Source organism: Podarcis tiliguerta (assembly GCF_965153285.1).
Source record: "Podarcis tiliguerta genome assembly, chromosome: 12".
In the NCBI taxonomy this organism is placed as follows: domain Eukaryota; kingdom Metazoa; phylum Chordata; class Lepidosauria; order Squamata; family Lacertidae; genus Podarcis; species Podarcis tiliguerta.
Genome location: NC_139545.1, coordinates 46,121,721 through 46,139,505, shown reverse-complemented (window position 1 = coordinate 46,139,505; position 17,785 = coordinate 46,121,721). Strand labels below are relative to the sequence as shown.

Here is a 17,785-nt window from a genome sequence, read left to right as displayed (position 1 = left end):
GCTTCAGCAGAACTACAATTATTGTTCCATAGAGTGCTGGGTTAAGCGAAAGTAAAGTTTCTTTAGTCAATTCTTCTTTTTAAAATTTTGTTAGATATGCTGATATAAAAGCTACATTTTTATGAGGGTTTTACCATATGTTTTAATACTGCATTTCAGGTGCTAATATTTTGTTTCCCAGCTTGGACTTACTTTTTGAACAGAAACGTGGGCTAGAAATACTACAAATACATATTCGGTTATAGTCTGGCATCTATGTTCATGTAATCCACATTGTGCAATTGTACTACAGATTTCCACATTTGTGGTATTGCCTCCAATGATAAACAAGCTACTCTGGGGTAAACACTAGAGCAGTGGACACTCTAACCCATTTGTAGCACAAAAATGTAGTTTTTCCTCAATCTGGAATTGAGGCATGCTGTTTTCAATCCAGATCTCTCTATAATTTATTATTTATTATTTACATGAATGGGGTGAGCTCCCATTCCTCTGTCCCAGCTTCTGACAACCTAGCAGTTCAAAAGCACACCAGTGCAAGTAGGTAAATAGGTACCACTGCAGTGGGAAGGTCAAGAGTGTTTCCATGTGCCCTAGCACTCATCATAGTCCTCCATGCGCCAGAAGCAGTTTAGTCAAGCTGGCCACATGACTCAGAAAGCTGTCTGTGGACAAACACTGGCTCCCTTGGCCAGAAAAGCAAGATGAACGCTGCACCCCATAGTCGCCTTTGATTGGACTTAACCGTCCAGGGGTCCTTTACCTTACCTACTACCTTCAACAACAACGGGCAATTTGGTTTCCTACAATGTAGCTGGATATGCTAAAAAACATATACCATTACTGCTACGCAGCAACCGTCTTGACTGGGATTTAGTTAAACCATTTTTTGAAAGAGGCAAACAACTGCAAAGACATATTGTTTACAGAGAAATGGCAGTACATATTTTATTTCTAGGCAGATGGGAGAGCTTAGTTTTGAAAAAGGCTTAGTCATTAAGCCACATCTCATGAGACTTTTTTCCCCTGAACTCAAGACTGCGTGCTAACATGATTCATACAAATAAGAGCATTAATATAATAAATGACAGAAGCAAGCAAAGCAAAAGAGAGGAGGGAGGGGCAGTCATTTTTGAAAGCTGTTTTATAGAGACCAAAATTACGTTTAATTATTTTGCATTAACAATTCAGCAAGTCTTAAGATCACCCCGATGGCTCCTGCGCAATGTGCAGCTACAGGTCAGATCTGGGACACAGAAGGGTGTTGACCAAACCGTCTTCCTCAGTCACAACATATATTGCAGTGCACACAGACACACAGAGACTGGATGCTGAACCAAGATTCATAGAATCATAGAATCATAGAGTTGGAAGAGACCACAAGGGCCATCGAGTCCAACCCCCTGCCAAGCAGGAAACACCATCAGAGCACTCCTGACATATGGTTGTCAAGCCTCTGCTTAAAGACCTCCAAAGAAGGAGACTCCACCACACTCCTTGGCAGCAAATTCCACTGTCGAACAGCTCTTACTGTCAGGAAGTTCTTCCTAATGTTTAGGTGGAATCTTCTTTCTTGTAGTTTGGATCCATTGCTCCGTGTCCGCTTCTCTGGAGCAGCAGAAAACAACCTTTCTCCCTCCTCCATGTGACATCCCTTCATATATTTGAACATGGCTATCATATCACCCCTTAACCTCCTCTTCTCCAGGCTAAACATGCCCAGCTCCCTTAGACGTTCCTCATAAGGCATCGTTTCCAGGCCTTTGACCATTTTGGTTGCCCTCCTCTGGACACGTTCCAGTTTGTCAGTGTCCTTCTTGAACTGTGGTGCCCAGAACTGGACACAGTACTCCAGGTGAGGTCTGACCAGAGCAGAATACAGTGGCACTATAACTTCCCTTGATCTAGATGCTATACTCCTATTCAAGCTGCCCGTAGTAACACTTTCCATTCTTTCCCATGCCATAAGTGCAGAATATATGTCTATAGGCAATAATTTCGAAACAGAACTATTCGTGATCATACGGCCATAAAAATGAGGGCGGGACTACCATTAATCTCTACACTTAAGCAATAAAGGGAGCACAGCGGCATCACCAAAAACTTAGAGAAAACCTAATTCCTTTGCACAGGGAACCAAGAGATAAAAGAAGTGAAAGTTCAGTTTAACAGAGCAGTATAGCAAGTACTGTAACATTGAGAAACTACTTAGGAAGAGGCACACCCTTAGCAATATTTACTTGAAATACATTCTGTCCAGAGGCCAAGTTTGTATACACTACCAAGTGTCCCTAATGATTCATGAACATGTATTTTGGACTTGTCTACCCAGCGTTGTCAGAGGAGATAACAGTATTTATATGAACATATATAAATATGAAGCTAGCCACGTGCCAAGTCAGACCTGTACTGTCCACTTTCAGCTGGAACTGGCAGACTACCAAGGACTGAGGTAGTGGTCTCTTCCATCACCACTGCCTGATGTCCTTTTAAATGGAAATGCCAGGAATTGAACTGGGGTGGCTTCTGCGTCCAAAGGACGTGTTTTCCAACTAAACTGCACGCTCCCTGCCATTTTGCCTGTCCAAAATGCTACTACCAAATCCAGGTTACAGACTCAGCTGGGCTAGAATAATGTTCCCGTACAAAAAGCTATTCCCTTAGTGTTTTATAGTGGAGATCAGGGGTCAGCAAGGTTTACCTTGCCTGGGCCGGTTCACTCCATGAGCCGGATCGCATGCGCCAGTGATTTCCGGTGCCGTGGAAGCGAGTCTCCGTGCCATGTTGCTTTAGTGCAGTGTGCAGGGGCTCGCCGAGCAGGCAGCTCAGTTCGGGGGCAGCCCGGGGGCCGGTTAAACGACCCCCATGGGCCCCTTGGCCCAGTGGCGTAGCATGGGTTGTCAGCACCCGGGGCAAGGCAAGTAACTTGCGCCCCCTAACCCGTGGATTTGCGCCCCCTAACCCTAACCCCCAGATGTTGCGCCCGGTGCGGCCGGGGCCCCCTGCACCCCCCCACGCTACACCACTGCCTTGGCTCTTAGGTTGCTGACTCCTGGTCCAGAGATTCAACAGCATAAATCTGAACAGTTTTGACTCTTGTACACCTCTGAAACTTTACCAGTGCCCCTGGGTTGACAAGAGACGGTCAAAGTTGAAGGCTGCTAATGAACTGCATAGGAACGAATGGATTTATTTTTGTTGTTTTGTGAAGTATCATACATGTGAATCTGCTGTTAATTAAACCTAATAAAGATGGGGGGGAAATCAAATTTGAAGGCTGCAGGCAGGCATGTCTGATATGGGGAATCTTGTTCATTTCTGCACTCTTGCCTGCAGCAAACTCTTAGGATAAGGTGGGCTAATCTTTTGGGGACTTGTTCTGCTGCACAGATCACATTGGATACCTTGAGTGTCCTGCCTTTAGGGCTCTGGGTTTAATTATTTGATCCCCTGGCCTCTCTGCAGGCCCATGATTATGCCTGCTGTTTGACACATGGCTGAAGAACCAAGGTTTTGAGAAAACACCCAGAACAAACAAACAAAGTAAAAATAGCAAGAGATATGAAAAGGTGCTTTGACTATACCACCTAGATCTATTTTGGTTTCAAGAGCAGTACAGTCATTTTTCCTAAGGCAACATTCATATAAGCAACACAAATGCAAACATATAATCTGTCAAGAAAAATCTGCCATTCAGCTCCCATGCTGTTTTGCCAATCCCTAGAAACAACTGGATTGACAGCATATTAAATCAAAGCTGCTTGAATTTCATGTCAGGTACTCTATTTCAAAATAGCGTGCCAGCCAAATTCTGACCAAGTCTGCAGGATGTCAAGAAAACAAGGGTACAGTAAGCAAAATTTCTTGAAACTGCATAAATAAATGCTTAAAATGTACAATACTACAGAATTAGATAGTGAGACCAGTGCTGCATTTTTATCAAATTGTGAAACATAATGCCCATCAAACATAATGCCCATCAACCTTTCAGTGAAGCAACACCTACTTTCTGGAATTCTCTGCCCATTAATTTTAGGCAGACACATTCACTGTATTGCTTTCAATGCCTAATAAAAAAATTGGGCAAGTTTGCCCAGACACGCAATTTTAAGATGCACTTTTAACATGTAATGTACGGTATATTTGTTTTAAAACTTCTCACTTTAGGAATGTTTTGAAAAATGTTATGGCAAATTGTTTTAATGTTTAATTTTAGCTGTATTTTTATGGAATATCTTACGCTGTTTTTGCAAACCACTTAGGGTTTTTTGGTCAATTAAGCAATATATACATTTTATCAAATAAATAAAATAAAATATCTGGAGTATTGTGAGCCAACATAGCATATTTTAAACTTCAAAATACAGTACTGACAAATCAGACCACTCTTAGCAATCTCAGCACTAAGAATTCAGAAGCAACCAGGAATGCAATTTGGCAAGATTTTATGTGCAGTGCTACATTAATTCAAGTCTCAAAAACAATTGAGGAAGTGGTGCCATTCGCATATTCCCAAGGATCTAAGTCAACAGACAAAATATAAGCAGATAAAGATAAAAGAGTAGGGGATGCTGTAGAAGCTAGGACTGACTGGTTGGGGGGGAAAGGGAGTTGGGGCACCTGTGACAGAACTTTAAGATCATTTTAAAGATGCTTTCTTTTCTAAACGGGAGAGAAAGCCTTGGAAGGGAGTAAAGGCACAAGATGAAAGCTATTTTCCACTAAAATAACTTGAGAACAGAGATTCAATTTCAATACCACAAGCAATGGCAATTCACAGATGACCTGGTATAGCTCACTTAACAACTAACCAAACGCAGACTGTAAATACCACAACAAATAGAAGTGGTACCTGCACTGTACGCATGGCCTAGAAGTGCTCCACAAGTTAATAACGCTCTGCAAGAAACTGGACAAGCACGTCTACATTAGTTGGCTTAGTGAAGACACAAACTGACAGATAAGCCGTAGCTTCTTTCTAAAGTCTGAATGAATGAATTTCAACTGGAGGTTTAACATCACAACAAACCAGAAACGAAGCCATGCTATCTACTCTATCAGCAGGTTCACACACACACACCAAAACCTCACACAATTTATGGAACCTTAAATTTGTTCGCTGGATTATTAACTTCTGCCATAGAACATTTGCATTACAACATCATTTGAAGAGGTGGCTACTGTGGAGTGCAGCATGACAGGAAGGATGTTTGAATCACATGATATGCACAGCTACTCTCATACTTTCGTCATGTGAGCATAAGGCAGGACATAAAAAGTTTCCATTATTAATTACAGGGAAAGTATCATGTGGCACTTCACACTGGCAAAGTCTTATTGAGAAAAATCAAGCATGCATACCTGGTAACTGAACATCCATGTTCAAGCATATTCAAGTGTTATTCCTCTCCTCTCAGCATCAGGCTAACACCATCTCACTGGGTCACAGCTTTGTTAATTCTTGCAGAATTTAGCTATTTGGAACATGCTAAGGCATAAGTCCACGTATTTTTAGAACTACACTATTAGAGGCTTGGGGTGAAAAAAGGACTGCTGAAATACACAAGGCTCAATTTAACACTTGGTGCTGTATCGCAATCACACAACACAGCCAAGCTTGAGTAAGGACAGTCACGTTGACAACTAGCTGATGGAATATAAAGGTTATGAAAATAGCATTAGGAAGAGGTATGCTAAGCATTGCACTAGTTAATATCTTCATTATTAAGAATCTGATTCAACTAAAAAATGCTTTCTACAGATGTTAGCGGATATAATCTAATTACTCTGACATGCAAAGGAGCTTGCCTTTGAACTAGCGGAAATATATTGCTTAAGCCATGCTGCTATACGATAAGGACAGCCAAATGACAATGTAATGCTCATCATATGACAGTTATTTTCAGCCAAAGACAAACTACAGTCTCATTTTTAGTAACAAATTCATTGTACACTTATTCAACCGAGTTAGAACACCACCAAGAATATTTACTAGGACGTCTCACAAATTTCAACAAAACTCACTTTTAAAGAAAGCACACTCTTAGTTACAAATAACTTGCACTGAAATAAATGTAACTGACATGTAAAGCAGCATGGTTAGGAAAGGAAGTCTAACTTACTGGGAGAAATTTTACAGCTGCACCAGAAGTCGGGGGGGGGGGGGAGAGTGTTACTGCACTGACTCATTACAAGAGAATGCCACTCTAAGTGATTCTTCCAGAAGTTCTTATAAACACACAAGTTCTGCAAGAGAAGTTTGTATCTGTTTAAATTACAAAGACGTTACTACTGTATTTTGACCAGTATTCCTCCAGCAATCAACCTTGAAAAAAGGTTTTTACTCCTAAATAACACATATATGATCACAGCACCACCAACACACCAAAATTAATGAGACCTGGATGCAACTTGTTTAGGAACAGGATATTAAACTCTAACTGTTCAATTCTATACCTATTTACTGAGATGCCCTGTCATTCAATGGCACTGGTTCCATGCAAATGTGATACGGCTGTAGACCAGACATTTCACTGCAAAAAAGAAGTCTTGATTATCCACTGAGGCCAATCTTGGATGAATAAAAATCAAACTGAAGATGTAGGCTGACAAACAATTTGTAAATATAGTTTACCAAATGTTCAACGAAGTAGTTTTTAAAATTGTTCATCATTAGTTCTGCTACCTAAGATTATTTATGTTGCCAACCACAAACCATAACTTTGTACCCACTGAGAAAGAAGGGGAGGAAACATAATATTTACAATGGACAATTTTCTCTCCATATTCAAAGCAGCACAAGCAGTATTCTTATTTCATTGTAGTTTGTGAAGCCCATGCTTCATTAAGCAGCCTAAAGCAAAGCTTAGGAGAACTTAGAATCTGCAAAACCCATGATTTAGTCTCTCAGAAATGTTAGCACTGACAATATATCTAGGACCAATTTTGGAAGGGCTTAATATACCTGGCTGTTTTGCAGAGCAACAAAGTATATTGGTACAAGTATTCGGCATCAAAGTATCAATCTAGCCCAAATACTGTATACCCTTTTCGATTTACACTAGTCTCAAAAATTGGCAGATCCCAAAATAAATTCCTATTCCAACATTCACGGTTACTGTGCCCATGTCCTAACATGGATCCTTCTCATGTCAACACATCTTGTATACCACCTTGAAACAAAGGTGTACACCAACTTCCACTACAGCAGGACTGCAAAATTTTAACTGTGTGCTACCTTTGTATCTGAAAAGCATTGGCTAAATTCCATTATTATTTAGTTTAATATAACTTTTAAACCCTTTACAAAGACATACATGACAGGCTTAAATTCTGGTTCTCTTCAGATCAGCCTGCACCTTGGTGAGCATCTATTTAACAGCTGTTCTTTGCCAAGCTAAATTTAAAATGTCCTCCTACCTGCATATCTCTGAATATTAACTCAGTTTGTAGCTTTATATATTGTCATTTCTCCAAGGGGCTCAGTGATATTTTAGCAGCTTTCAGGCATGTTGGTTTAAGCCAAGTGATGGGACACTTGGTTCAAGGCCACCAACAGAGATGAACTCTCCAAATCCAAATTAAACCACCTAGCTGGGGTCTTCAATTTAAGGCTCAATAATCTACACACACTTTGGAATAAGTTGGGTTGAACTTCATGTACCTTACTTGATAGACATGTAAAGGATTACACTGTAAATCTCCTTCTCTAAGGTGTCATGTTCTATGACCCTTCTAAAGTTTCTACACATTTCATAAAAATAAGCAACAATCTAGATTTGGAAATACTACACATGTATTCTGAGCATCATCTACACAGAAATACTGATGAAAAACCTGAAGTGCCTGTGAACAGAGAAACATCTCCATTGCCAAGACAACCACTGCCACTCCCAGATTTACCACATTCTACTGCAGTTGTTTCATTCCTGTGTGAGCCAACAGGAAGCTTTCGTTCAGTCATCTCAGAAACACAGATCTGCTAACAAAAGCAGGCCACGAATCTGGCACATTGCACCATGGCAAAACAAGGGGCATGACTATGAGCCTTGATTTCTTAGCCAGGTTGTCCCCCCCCCCTAAATATTTGAATCCTTTTGAGCCATAACTCAGCATCACCAAAACATGGACCCCTATTTAGTAGAGCAAAAACATTCCTAACAACAAGGCCTGAAGTTCAACTTAGGCCTACCTAAAACATTTTACAAATCTGTGCTTAAACAGAATCCTTCAACACAGCAAAATTTACAGAATAATGCAAACCCCCTTTGCTGCAGACTATGGCATGGTGGTGGATAGGGCAGAGGAATCCCTCTGCCCAGCCATGCCAGCCTACATCTGAAGAGTAATGACAGCGATGACAGTTCTGCTGATTCAAAACTCCCCATTCCACCTGATGAGTAGATGCCACCTGATGGGTAGATGCCAGCAGAAAGCTCCAAAACAAGGTATTCCTGGGCAGCAAGGAGCAGAGCCATGTGATCCCAAGCAGGCCTGACTGCTACAGGCTAATACAACAATCTGCCTCCACTACACACACTTTCTACCCAGGTCGTCAAGCATAGCAGGTAGCCTGACTGCTCAATTAAGCTCAGCCAGGCAATGACTGGGGTCATGACTGCACCCTAACAGGGGGGAAACTTTCATCAATCTGCAGCTAAATCTTTTTTAAAAGTTTCTACATCAGTGGTTCTTAACCTTTTGGGGGTCATGGACCTCTTTGAGAATCTGATAAAAACTATGGACTCTAGCCCCATAAAAATGCATATAAACACATACACACAACATTTTATATACAATTTATGTTATTGCATTTGGGGAATCTCTTTTTGCACCTGCTTCACAGACCAGTGAATTCTTACAGACTACAGACTTACAGCCCCTCAGCACCTTGAAGAAAGATAAACCATACAAATGATTAGGGAATCTGAAAGTTCCTAGTTAAGGATTTACTTTCATAATGGAGCAGAATTTCAGAATGGCAACAGACAGTCCAATACTGACAGTTAATGTTGTTCTTAGCAACGCGACTTGTATTACAAAATCAAGCTTTATTAAGAAGTTACAAATAACACAGAGAATGGCTGAAGAAAACAAAAGATTTACAGGAGGGAGAAGAGAGATGCCCCACTGTTAAGGACAAGATCTGGGACCCCTGCCATCTTGGAAAATAAATCTCTCTTGCAGAACACACTACCTAGCCTGGATTTTCTAGTTACCCAAGAATAGTTCTCAACACAGAGATCCACTGTAATCACCAGAAATCCCAATCAAGTATCTGTACTAACAAATACTCTTCTCCTTGTACATATTGTATATATGTATATGTATATGTATATGTATATACGTATATATAACATGTAACAGCATGAACTTGCTCCCTGAAAAGGGGCTTGCCTGAGGCAAAAGACAAGATGTACTGGTGGCAATTGATTTTTTCTTCGACACTAGCCACAAAACAGCATCTTTCACTGCATCTAAAGGCTAGCTTACTGGGTGCAGGGCAAGGTAGGCATGGTGCACACAGGACTGTTCTTCAGTACCTTGCAGCCACTCCCTGCCTGCATCTGCTGCCTCACTCAGCCTAACTGTAGGATGAGCCCTGCCCCAAACCATAGACAGATCCTATTCCCCTTCTGCTTACCAAACAAAGATTTTCAGTCCAAGTTCTCATATCCCTTACCAAAGTGAGCAAGCCCCCCTAAAATATAAAGCAGCTGTCAGAGGCCTGTACTTTGCCCTCAGAAATATTTCTCCCAACCAGTCCTCAGATTGGCAACTCCTCAGCTCACCTTGATAAATCACACTGTATAAGCGTCTTGTGCAGTTAGGGCAGAAACAAATGCATGTCATACTGAAAGTGTATTAGTAATACATACCAATCCATAAAAATAGGGATTATTTTATTTTTTTAATAAAATGGTAGAAGAGTCTTGAAGACTGGCTTGCACGATTCCTAGTGAATATATGGAAGACACACCCACAAATTACTGTGCCATAATTCATGCAGATACTAACGGAGATGAAACATTTAAAAGCAGGGCTCTTCTTGGGAACACAAGAAACTATTTAATTAAATTTCCAGAGGGAATAGCCATGTTAGTCTCACGTGGCAAAAACAACAAAAAGCCTTGTGGTATCTTAATAGATGTCAGTTTTAATGGCATCACCTTTTAATGGCATCGGCTTTTGTGAACTACAATCTGCTTCCCCAAATGCACAAAGTGCTAACCTGCTTTGCAGGTACATGGTTGGGGTGACCTCACTGTTTACAATTCCCCATCTCCAACTATGTCCCTGCAACTCAGGATTTCACTTTATACATCTGATGAAGTGGATTGTAGTCCATGAAAGTTTATGCCATAATAAACATGTTAGTCATTAAGTTCTCACAAGGCTCTTTGCTATCTTCAGTTATTAAGGAAAGCAAGCTTGTCTAAATTCTTAAGAATGTGATCAGCCTGAAAGCGTGCAAGTTAACAGCTGAAAAAGAACAACATGTGTGGTGAACTGAATAATACACACTGCTTGCTCTTCTTTCTACAAACCTTCAGTTAAACAGGTACTCTAAGGTATGTGTGCACATAACAGGCCAAAGTCCATAAATGCAAGCCTTGAGGATTCAGATGGAAATGTCAGATCCTATGCAGCACAGGGAGAGGAGGTGGATCAAGCAGGAATGCTGCTTAGGGTGTGACTGTCAGTGCAAGAACACTTATTTATTTGCAATGAAGCTAACTGTGGGGCTCAGAGAAATACCCTCCAGTACTTTCTCAAAAAAGCCAAGTTATGTTATTTGTTTCTCCGGGAGTTAGGAAAGGTACCAACCCTCCCAGAAAAACACGGACTGGGGGGCGGGGCGGGGCAGCAAGTAGACACACATTCCTGGATTAAGACCCACGATTACTGGTCAAGGCTCCCAGGCTGGTTGCATGTTTCCAGACAACTGAATGCTGTTTGAGAGAGATTCCAGACTAGGAAACACAGAGGTCCATTTTTTGACGCAAGGTGTGAAGCAGCCCAAGCACAACCACTGGGTTTACTTCTGGAGTATGGTTTAGGACCACAACCCCAGCAAAGTTTCCTTCCTTGGCAGGACAGAAGCGGGCTGGTAGCGGTGGCAGGATCGAAGGTGCCAAGCCAGAGGCAACGGGCTGACTGCGGGTTAGCTGGACCTGGGGGCTAAACCCACAGAGGGAGGGGTAGACTACCCAAGCCTGCAAAAGCAGCCCTGAAGAAGACCACTACACACGCCCACAAGATTATGGGCTGCTCCTGCCAGGTGGGAACTGGGTGCAGATGCAACAGCCATGGGAGGGAGCTGGAGCCCCGGCACCTGGCCCAGAAGGCGGGAAGGGAAGCGCCCAAGAGTCTCCCCACCCCGGGTCACCCTGCAGGGGCGGCTGCCGTGGCCGGGCGGGAGGGGGCGCCCTCTGGGGCTGGCTATAAGGAAGGTGTGGCTGCTGCCGCCCGCCGCCCTTCTCCCTCGCAACTCACCCACGCGGGGAGGTCTCCCGTGGAGACCGTCAGCCTGACGGCGCGCTCCTCGTCCTGCAGGAAGGCGAGCGCCCGGCCCAGGCGGGAGCTCTTCCCGCTCCGGTGCCTCCGCACCCAGAAGACGCACAGCAGGGCCACCAGGACCCAGCTGAAGCTCAGCCCCAGGTAGCCCAGCACGTAGACGGGGAAGATGAGCGCGAAGCTCCGCGCGAACTGCGACACCAGAGCGGGCAAGTCGACGCTCAGCATCGGCGGCGGCGGCTCAGGAGGAGAGGCGGCGGCGGCAGCAGCAGCCGGAGGCTCCGCGGGGTCCGAGGGCTGGGAATCCCCGCCGGGCCCGGAGGGGCTCGGCGGCAGCGGCTGGGCCCCTGCGCCGCTCATGCTCTCTGGGCGGCGGCGGCGGCGGCGGAGGGCGGGCGCAGAGGAGGCAGGGCGCGGGAGGCACCACCAGCAGCAGCCGCCGCGGCTCCTCGCATCTCTCTCTCTCAGGCGCGCGCGCGCTCAGCCCCGCCGCTCCCGCCTCACAGTTGCTGAGTGACAACAACAATCGCCCGCCTCCCTCCGCTTCCGGGTTTTCTGAGGCGGGGGGAGGAGCAGGAGGAAGGACCCGCCTAGCCCGGAGCGAGCCATTCCCTCGGGAAGAGAGGGGGGGAAGAATGGAGGCGGTCCTTCGGAGACTTGTGGGACAGTCCATAGACGGGAGGGGGATGGGAAGGAGCAGAAGAAACGGCTGCCTGACGGAGGAGGGGCGGGGCTCTGAAGAGAGAGGCCCCTCCTCCGTCTACCCCGCCTCTTCGGTTCTCTGCCCCTTATTGGCCCACGTCACGTAATCGGAGCAAAGCCTCACCCCAAGGAGAAGACACCCCTCACGGCGCCCTCCCTACGGAAGATTCTCCAGCAAGTGGTCTCCCTATGGCACCGCCCGCTTGCTGGTCAGCATCCCGTGAAGCCGCCAGCGTAGCACGCAGGCGCGCGCGCCCAAAAAAATCAAAACCGCCGTCAATTCCATAAAAGGAGACGGGACCCAGATGCACGTTATATTTGAGCGTTTGAACTGTTCGTCAAAAGAGCATTGAGTCTTACGTGCATACGTAGAGCCTGACTTTTTATCTTACACATTCTATTGCTCTGTGTGCTGCCTTGTATTCGTGCAAATTGTTACACCATTTTAGAGACCGGGATTGGAAACTCCTATGGGGGTTGTAATATTTATCAGAGGTGATGATGGTCAGGTTGGATTTGTACTATTTCACACTGAATATGCATAGCTGCCAACGTTTTCCTTCTTTTAAGGGAAATCCCCTTATTCCGAATAGGATTCCTCGCAAGAAAAGGGAAAAGTTGACAGCTATGTGAATATGGAGACTCCGGACTTGTCCACACCTGACTTTAATGTGTATTTGAAGCTGTTTGAGATCCTGTTTTAAGTAGCGTCACCCACATGCGCTCCCCCCAAAAAGCCCGCTCTTATCTCACTTCTTTCCCCCCAGTAAATTAGGTTTGCTCAATCCAGGGATAATCCCATAATTTTTTGGAAAATGTCCCTCTAAACAGCCACACTTGAAACAGGAGGTGCATGGCTTAGGGTTTTGGTTTTTTCCCCAACCCATGAGGCGCTTTACACCCAAGATCTGTTTGGTTTTCCTACCTTAGTGTTGACACTGACTATTCCCCAGAGGACAGAAAGTCGATTGGGATCTCCTGGTGCATCTCTGGGATATTTGGAATGAATTGGCAAGGGTTTCTGACTCCCTCCCAACTGGCTGACATTAAGACCAGCTAAAAGATATTCCTCCCTTAATTATATTGCTGAAACTAGGAACCAGGGATGCCAACTTCAATAAAATATTGGGGGGGGGGCAGGTAAACCGTACCTTGCCTAATGAATCACAATACGCAATGCCCATTAACTTTTTGTGGGGGAGGGCCCCTCAAATATTTTATTGGGGGAGGATGGAGGGACCTTGGCCCCTAGGTTTGGATCCTATGCTAGGAACTCTTTTTGGGGAGGGGGAATCAGGAGTCAGGTGGGGGGCTGTAAAATAATTATAAACTCTGAGGCTGCATACATGCCATACATGTGTTCCTCGGATGAAGAGCCGTATAGAAATTTAAATACAGACATACATTTAAAGCACATAAAGACTTCCCCCAAATAATCCTGGGAATTGTAGTTTGTTAAGGGTCTTGGAAATTGTAGCTTTGTGACAGGTAAACTACAGTTCCCTGGATTCTTTGTGCAAGTCATGTGCTTTAAATGTTATTTAAATATATGGCATGTACACAGCCATTAACCAAATTCCTGGGCTGAGTGTGTTGTCAGAAGCAGCCTGTTCCTTATGTTCAGTCTGTCCCACTGAGCCACTATTTTGCACTTGGCTCCGACTGGTGGATCATTCCTATGGTCTATTTATGTACATTCAACCAAATGTGAGTTCAAACAACTATATATATATTCCTCCAATTTGTCCTTAGTAGGTTCCTCACTGTTCCTAAAGAATTGAGGCAACCCTTAAGTCCTAACTACACCTCTGTGTATAGGAGGACTCTGTGTGTAGGATTTTCTAAACATGCATAGGACCAGACCATTAGTTCTTTATGCAAGAGGATAGTTGATGTCACTTCAGCGAAGTTCACTTGTGTAACATGTCTAAGAGATTTGCACAGGTGTCACACAGGGACATATTATGACCTCGGGATATTTGAGAGGAGTAGGAAAGTGGTGGCTGATTTATTCACACTAGAGGAGTGCTGTGCTGCAGGCCTTTTTGAGACACTCAGGTCAAACAAATTAGTTGCAAACTTTTTATGTGCTCCAAGCCCTCCCCATATATTGACAGGTCTTGGGATAAATAAAAATACTGTAAGGTGAAAAGCACTAGTCAGAGCTGCTCAAAATTAATGATCCCAGGAGAGCATTTTCCCCAGTGGATTGTTGTCCAGCTGCTCTTAGGATACAAATTCCCATAAGACTTTTTTTTGTCTGACTGTTAAATATGTCAGTTATAAGTCCACTGCCATCAAAAGTGATGTCAATCTTCTGCCATGACAATTGTTTTCTCCTAGGTCTGCAATTACACTGCCTGTTTATTTTTATCTCCGTTTATATTTATGTATGATTCTCTTGGATGTTAGATAAAAAACCTCAGTTTTCTGGGATGGCCCTTAGTAGTAATAAAAATGGGTTAATTGAAATAAACTACCAGCTGCCCTATAAATTCTGTCAAGGACTGCTCCTTAAGACTAGAGCCAGATTCTTGTTTCCTTCATGACTTGTAGTACCATTGAGGTATTAAGACTGAGATGGTAGAGGAACAACGTAGAATGTAAGCATGGGGTGGGTATACATCATTTCATATTTTTTTCATTCCACTTTTAATTTGTATACTGCCTTTTTATTTTATTATACACAAGGTGGTTTACACATTTGAGCCATTTGAAGACAAGAACCCATTTGAGGTCCATTTGAAGACAAACACTTAGAATTAAAGCATTTAGAGCCAGGGTAGACATTTACTGCAACCTCCAATGAGTCAGGTTCCATTGTGAAGGACATACCTTAATAGCCTAAATTCTGCTTAGCAACTTTTGCTTATATTGAACATTTGTATTCCAAATTCCACTTGGACACTGAGGTCCAGCGCCGAGGGCCTTCTGGCAGTTCCCTCACTGCGAGAAGCCATGTTACAGGGAACCAGGCAGAGGGCCTTCTCAGTAGTGGCACCTGTCCTGTGGAACGCCCTCCCACCAGATGTCAAAGAGAACAACAACTACCAGGCTTTTAGAAGACATCTGAAGGCAGCCCTGTTTAGGGAAGCTTTTAATGCTTGATGCATTACGGTATTTTAATATTTTGTTGGAAGCCGCCCAGAGTGGCTGGGGAAGCCCAGCCAGATGGGCGGGATATAAATAAATAAAAATAATTATTATTAATTGTAATCTAACGCACTGCACACTTCTTCAGACATAATGCTGTTGTAGACATTATTCTAATGAACTTTGTATATATTGTTCTACTTTTATTATGTGTTTTCTAAAACTCAGGAAAAAGAATTTACTATTAAATGTGTTTAATAGTACAAGAACTGAACTGAGCTCACAGTCTTCTGCACACACACAAAAATCGCCTCCTGATTAACCTCCTCACGGCTTTTTTAATTTCAGCAGCATAATTTAAGAGAGGTGGGGTGGAAGTCATCTTGTTGTTGTCATTACTAAACAGCTGGAAGTAAAAACAAACAAACAAACAAACAAACAAACAAACAAACCCTTGCTGATTTACTGGAAATCACCCAGAGATCTACTGCAGAGGCAGATCTACCTTCTACCTATCTCAATCTAAGCCGTTTTGTGTGGAACTGTAGAAAAAGCACATGCTCAACATGGATATTGGTCTCAGAGGGGTGACCTCCAAAACTCACCACAAGTGAACCTCATGTTCTGCTGTGTTTTAACATTCATTTATTTATGTAAAATGTGCTATGAGAATAAATCAAGCATTTTCCAAATCAGGCAGCAGAACTCAGCATTTATATAGCACACTTTCCCAGAGCCAAAAATACATAATTGATAATTATATAAAATACATCCATAAAAATAATGCTTTTATTGATCTTTTGTTGATTTTATCTGTTTATGTTGCACTCTGCCTCGCTATATTTTTATGATTATTTTATGGATTATTTAAAATTAGTACATAAATAATATTCCTATAACTAGCAGACAGTAAGATTCTCCCCATGCCTGGTCTGGAAGCTGCAGCTAATACAGAAAGCTGTAGCCAGACAGCTCACAGGAGCAGGTTACTGGCAACATATTACTCTTTTGCTGAGGGAGCTGAACTGGTTGCCGATTGCCAACTAGGTCAGGTTTAAGTTTTTTTGTGTTAATTCACAAATCCCCAAACAACTTGGGCCCAAGGTACCTTACAGACCTGTTTGCTTATGCTGCACATCATCTGCAGGTATCTTCTTATAGGGTACTCCTGGTGGTCCCAGGTGCCCCTGATGTTCAGTTGACTTTTACCAGGGACTGAGCCTTCAGTGTGGAAGGCCTTGAACTGTAAAACTCATTGCCAATAGGAGTCCTGCAAGAGTCATACAGGCAGTGGCGTAGCGTGGGTTGTCAGCACCCGGGGCAAGGCAAGTAATTTGCGCCACCTAACCCGTGGATTTGCGCCCCCTAACCTGTGGATTTGCGCCCCCTAACCCTAACCCCCAGATGTTGCGCCCGGTGCAGCCGGCCCCCCCTGCACTCTCCACGCTACGCCACTGCATACAGATATCTGCTTTTAGATGTCTTTTAAAAACTGAATGTTTCAGGCAAGCCTTGGGGATTACTGGTTTTTTTTAAGCAACCAGTGTTTATCGGCATGTTACTGAATCCCGCCCCATGTCATTATTATTGTATAATGTTTTTATAGTTCTTATGAAAGTGCGGTATATAAAAATTTAAATAAACCAAAGAGACGGGGCATGGGGGGTAGGGTTTGACAGAAAACTGGCCTACCTAAAATGACTTCCCGACTCACAAATCACATATTAACCAGCACAGTTCGTGGACTGTAGCCCACAAAACGTTCCTTATGAATTGGCCTATAGCCTGCCAACGTTTATGCAGTAATATACTTTTTGGCTTTTAAGGTGTCACAAGACGACCCTTTGCTACGCCTCAACTGTTCTTCTATAATAAATGCCACAGTTGTTGTGAAGGGCGGTACCCCAACGCGGTTGTAAATATCACATCAGCCGAGGAGGACGAGTTGTATCCTCCTCTCGGCTCAACATATGATCGATCTGATGCCCGGGGCGGCAATTGTATTTGCATCAGTATCGGGGTGCTGGCTCCACCCCAGCGCTGTGTCTGTTTTCTTCTTCTGCTGCCTTTATGCTAGTATTTTTAATGCACAAGCGTGAAAGAACATAATTCGCCTTGCAGATGGTGGAACATTAGTTTTTTAAAAGTTTTTTTAAAAAAGGCGGAGAGATCTATTTCTTCTTCTTCTCCTCTAAAATGATGAATAGCCTTATTCTGGCATTTCAAAGAGTTTTTTCCTGCTTCTATCACTGCCGAAAAAGAAGATCGCTCCGGCGATCCTTCAACCTCCTAACCGCCTCCCTCCCGAAATTGCAATCAGCGCCTCCTGTGTGCTCAAAAGAAGGAAAGGCGAGCGGGCGGGCAAGCGAGCTTTGACTTCAACTCCCAGAACCCCCTGTGCGCTTTCGTCCCGCCTTTAAACCCGGGTAGCTTTCGTTCGATTGGCCCACCGAGGTCGACTTTTAACCTATCG

At 43.6% G+C, this 17,785-nt stretch overlaps 1 protein-coding gene across 4 annotated transcripts in view; it reads right to left on the bottom strand.

The window, feature by feature from the left end:
• The window catches only part of ESYT2 (extended synaptotagmin 2), a 68,896-nt gene extending 56,796 nt beyond the window's left edge, over nt 1-12,100 (bottom strand). For 2 of the 4 annotated variants that reach the window (XM_083406197.1, XM_083406198.1), the window contains exon 1: nt 11,497-12,069. In XM_083406197.1, coding sequence (XP_083262323.1) covers nt 11,497-11,877 — 381 coding nt within the window. In that variant the 5' untranslated portion in view covers nt 11,878-12,069. Of the gene's footprint in view, nt 1-11,496 lie in introns of all 4 variants that reach the window. The other 2 variants (XM_083406199.1, XM_083406200.1) reach the window with 2 other exon arrangements.
• Between the last annotated feature and the right edge of the window lie 5,685 nt (nt 12,101-17,785).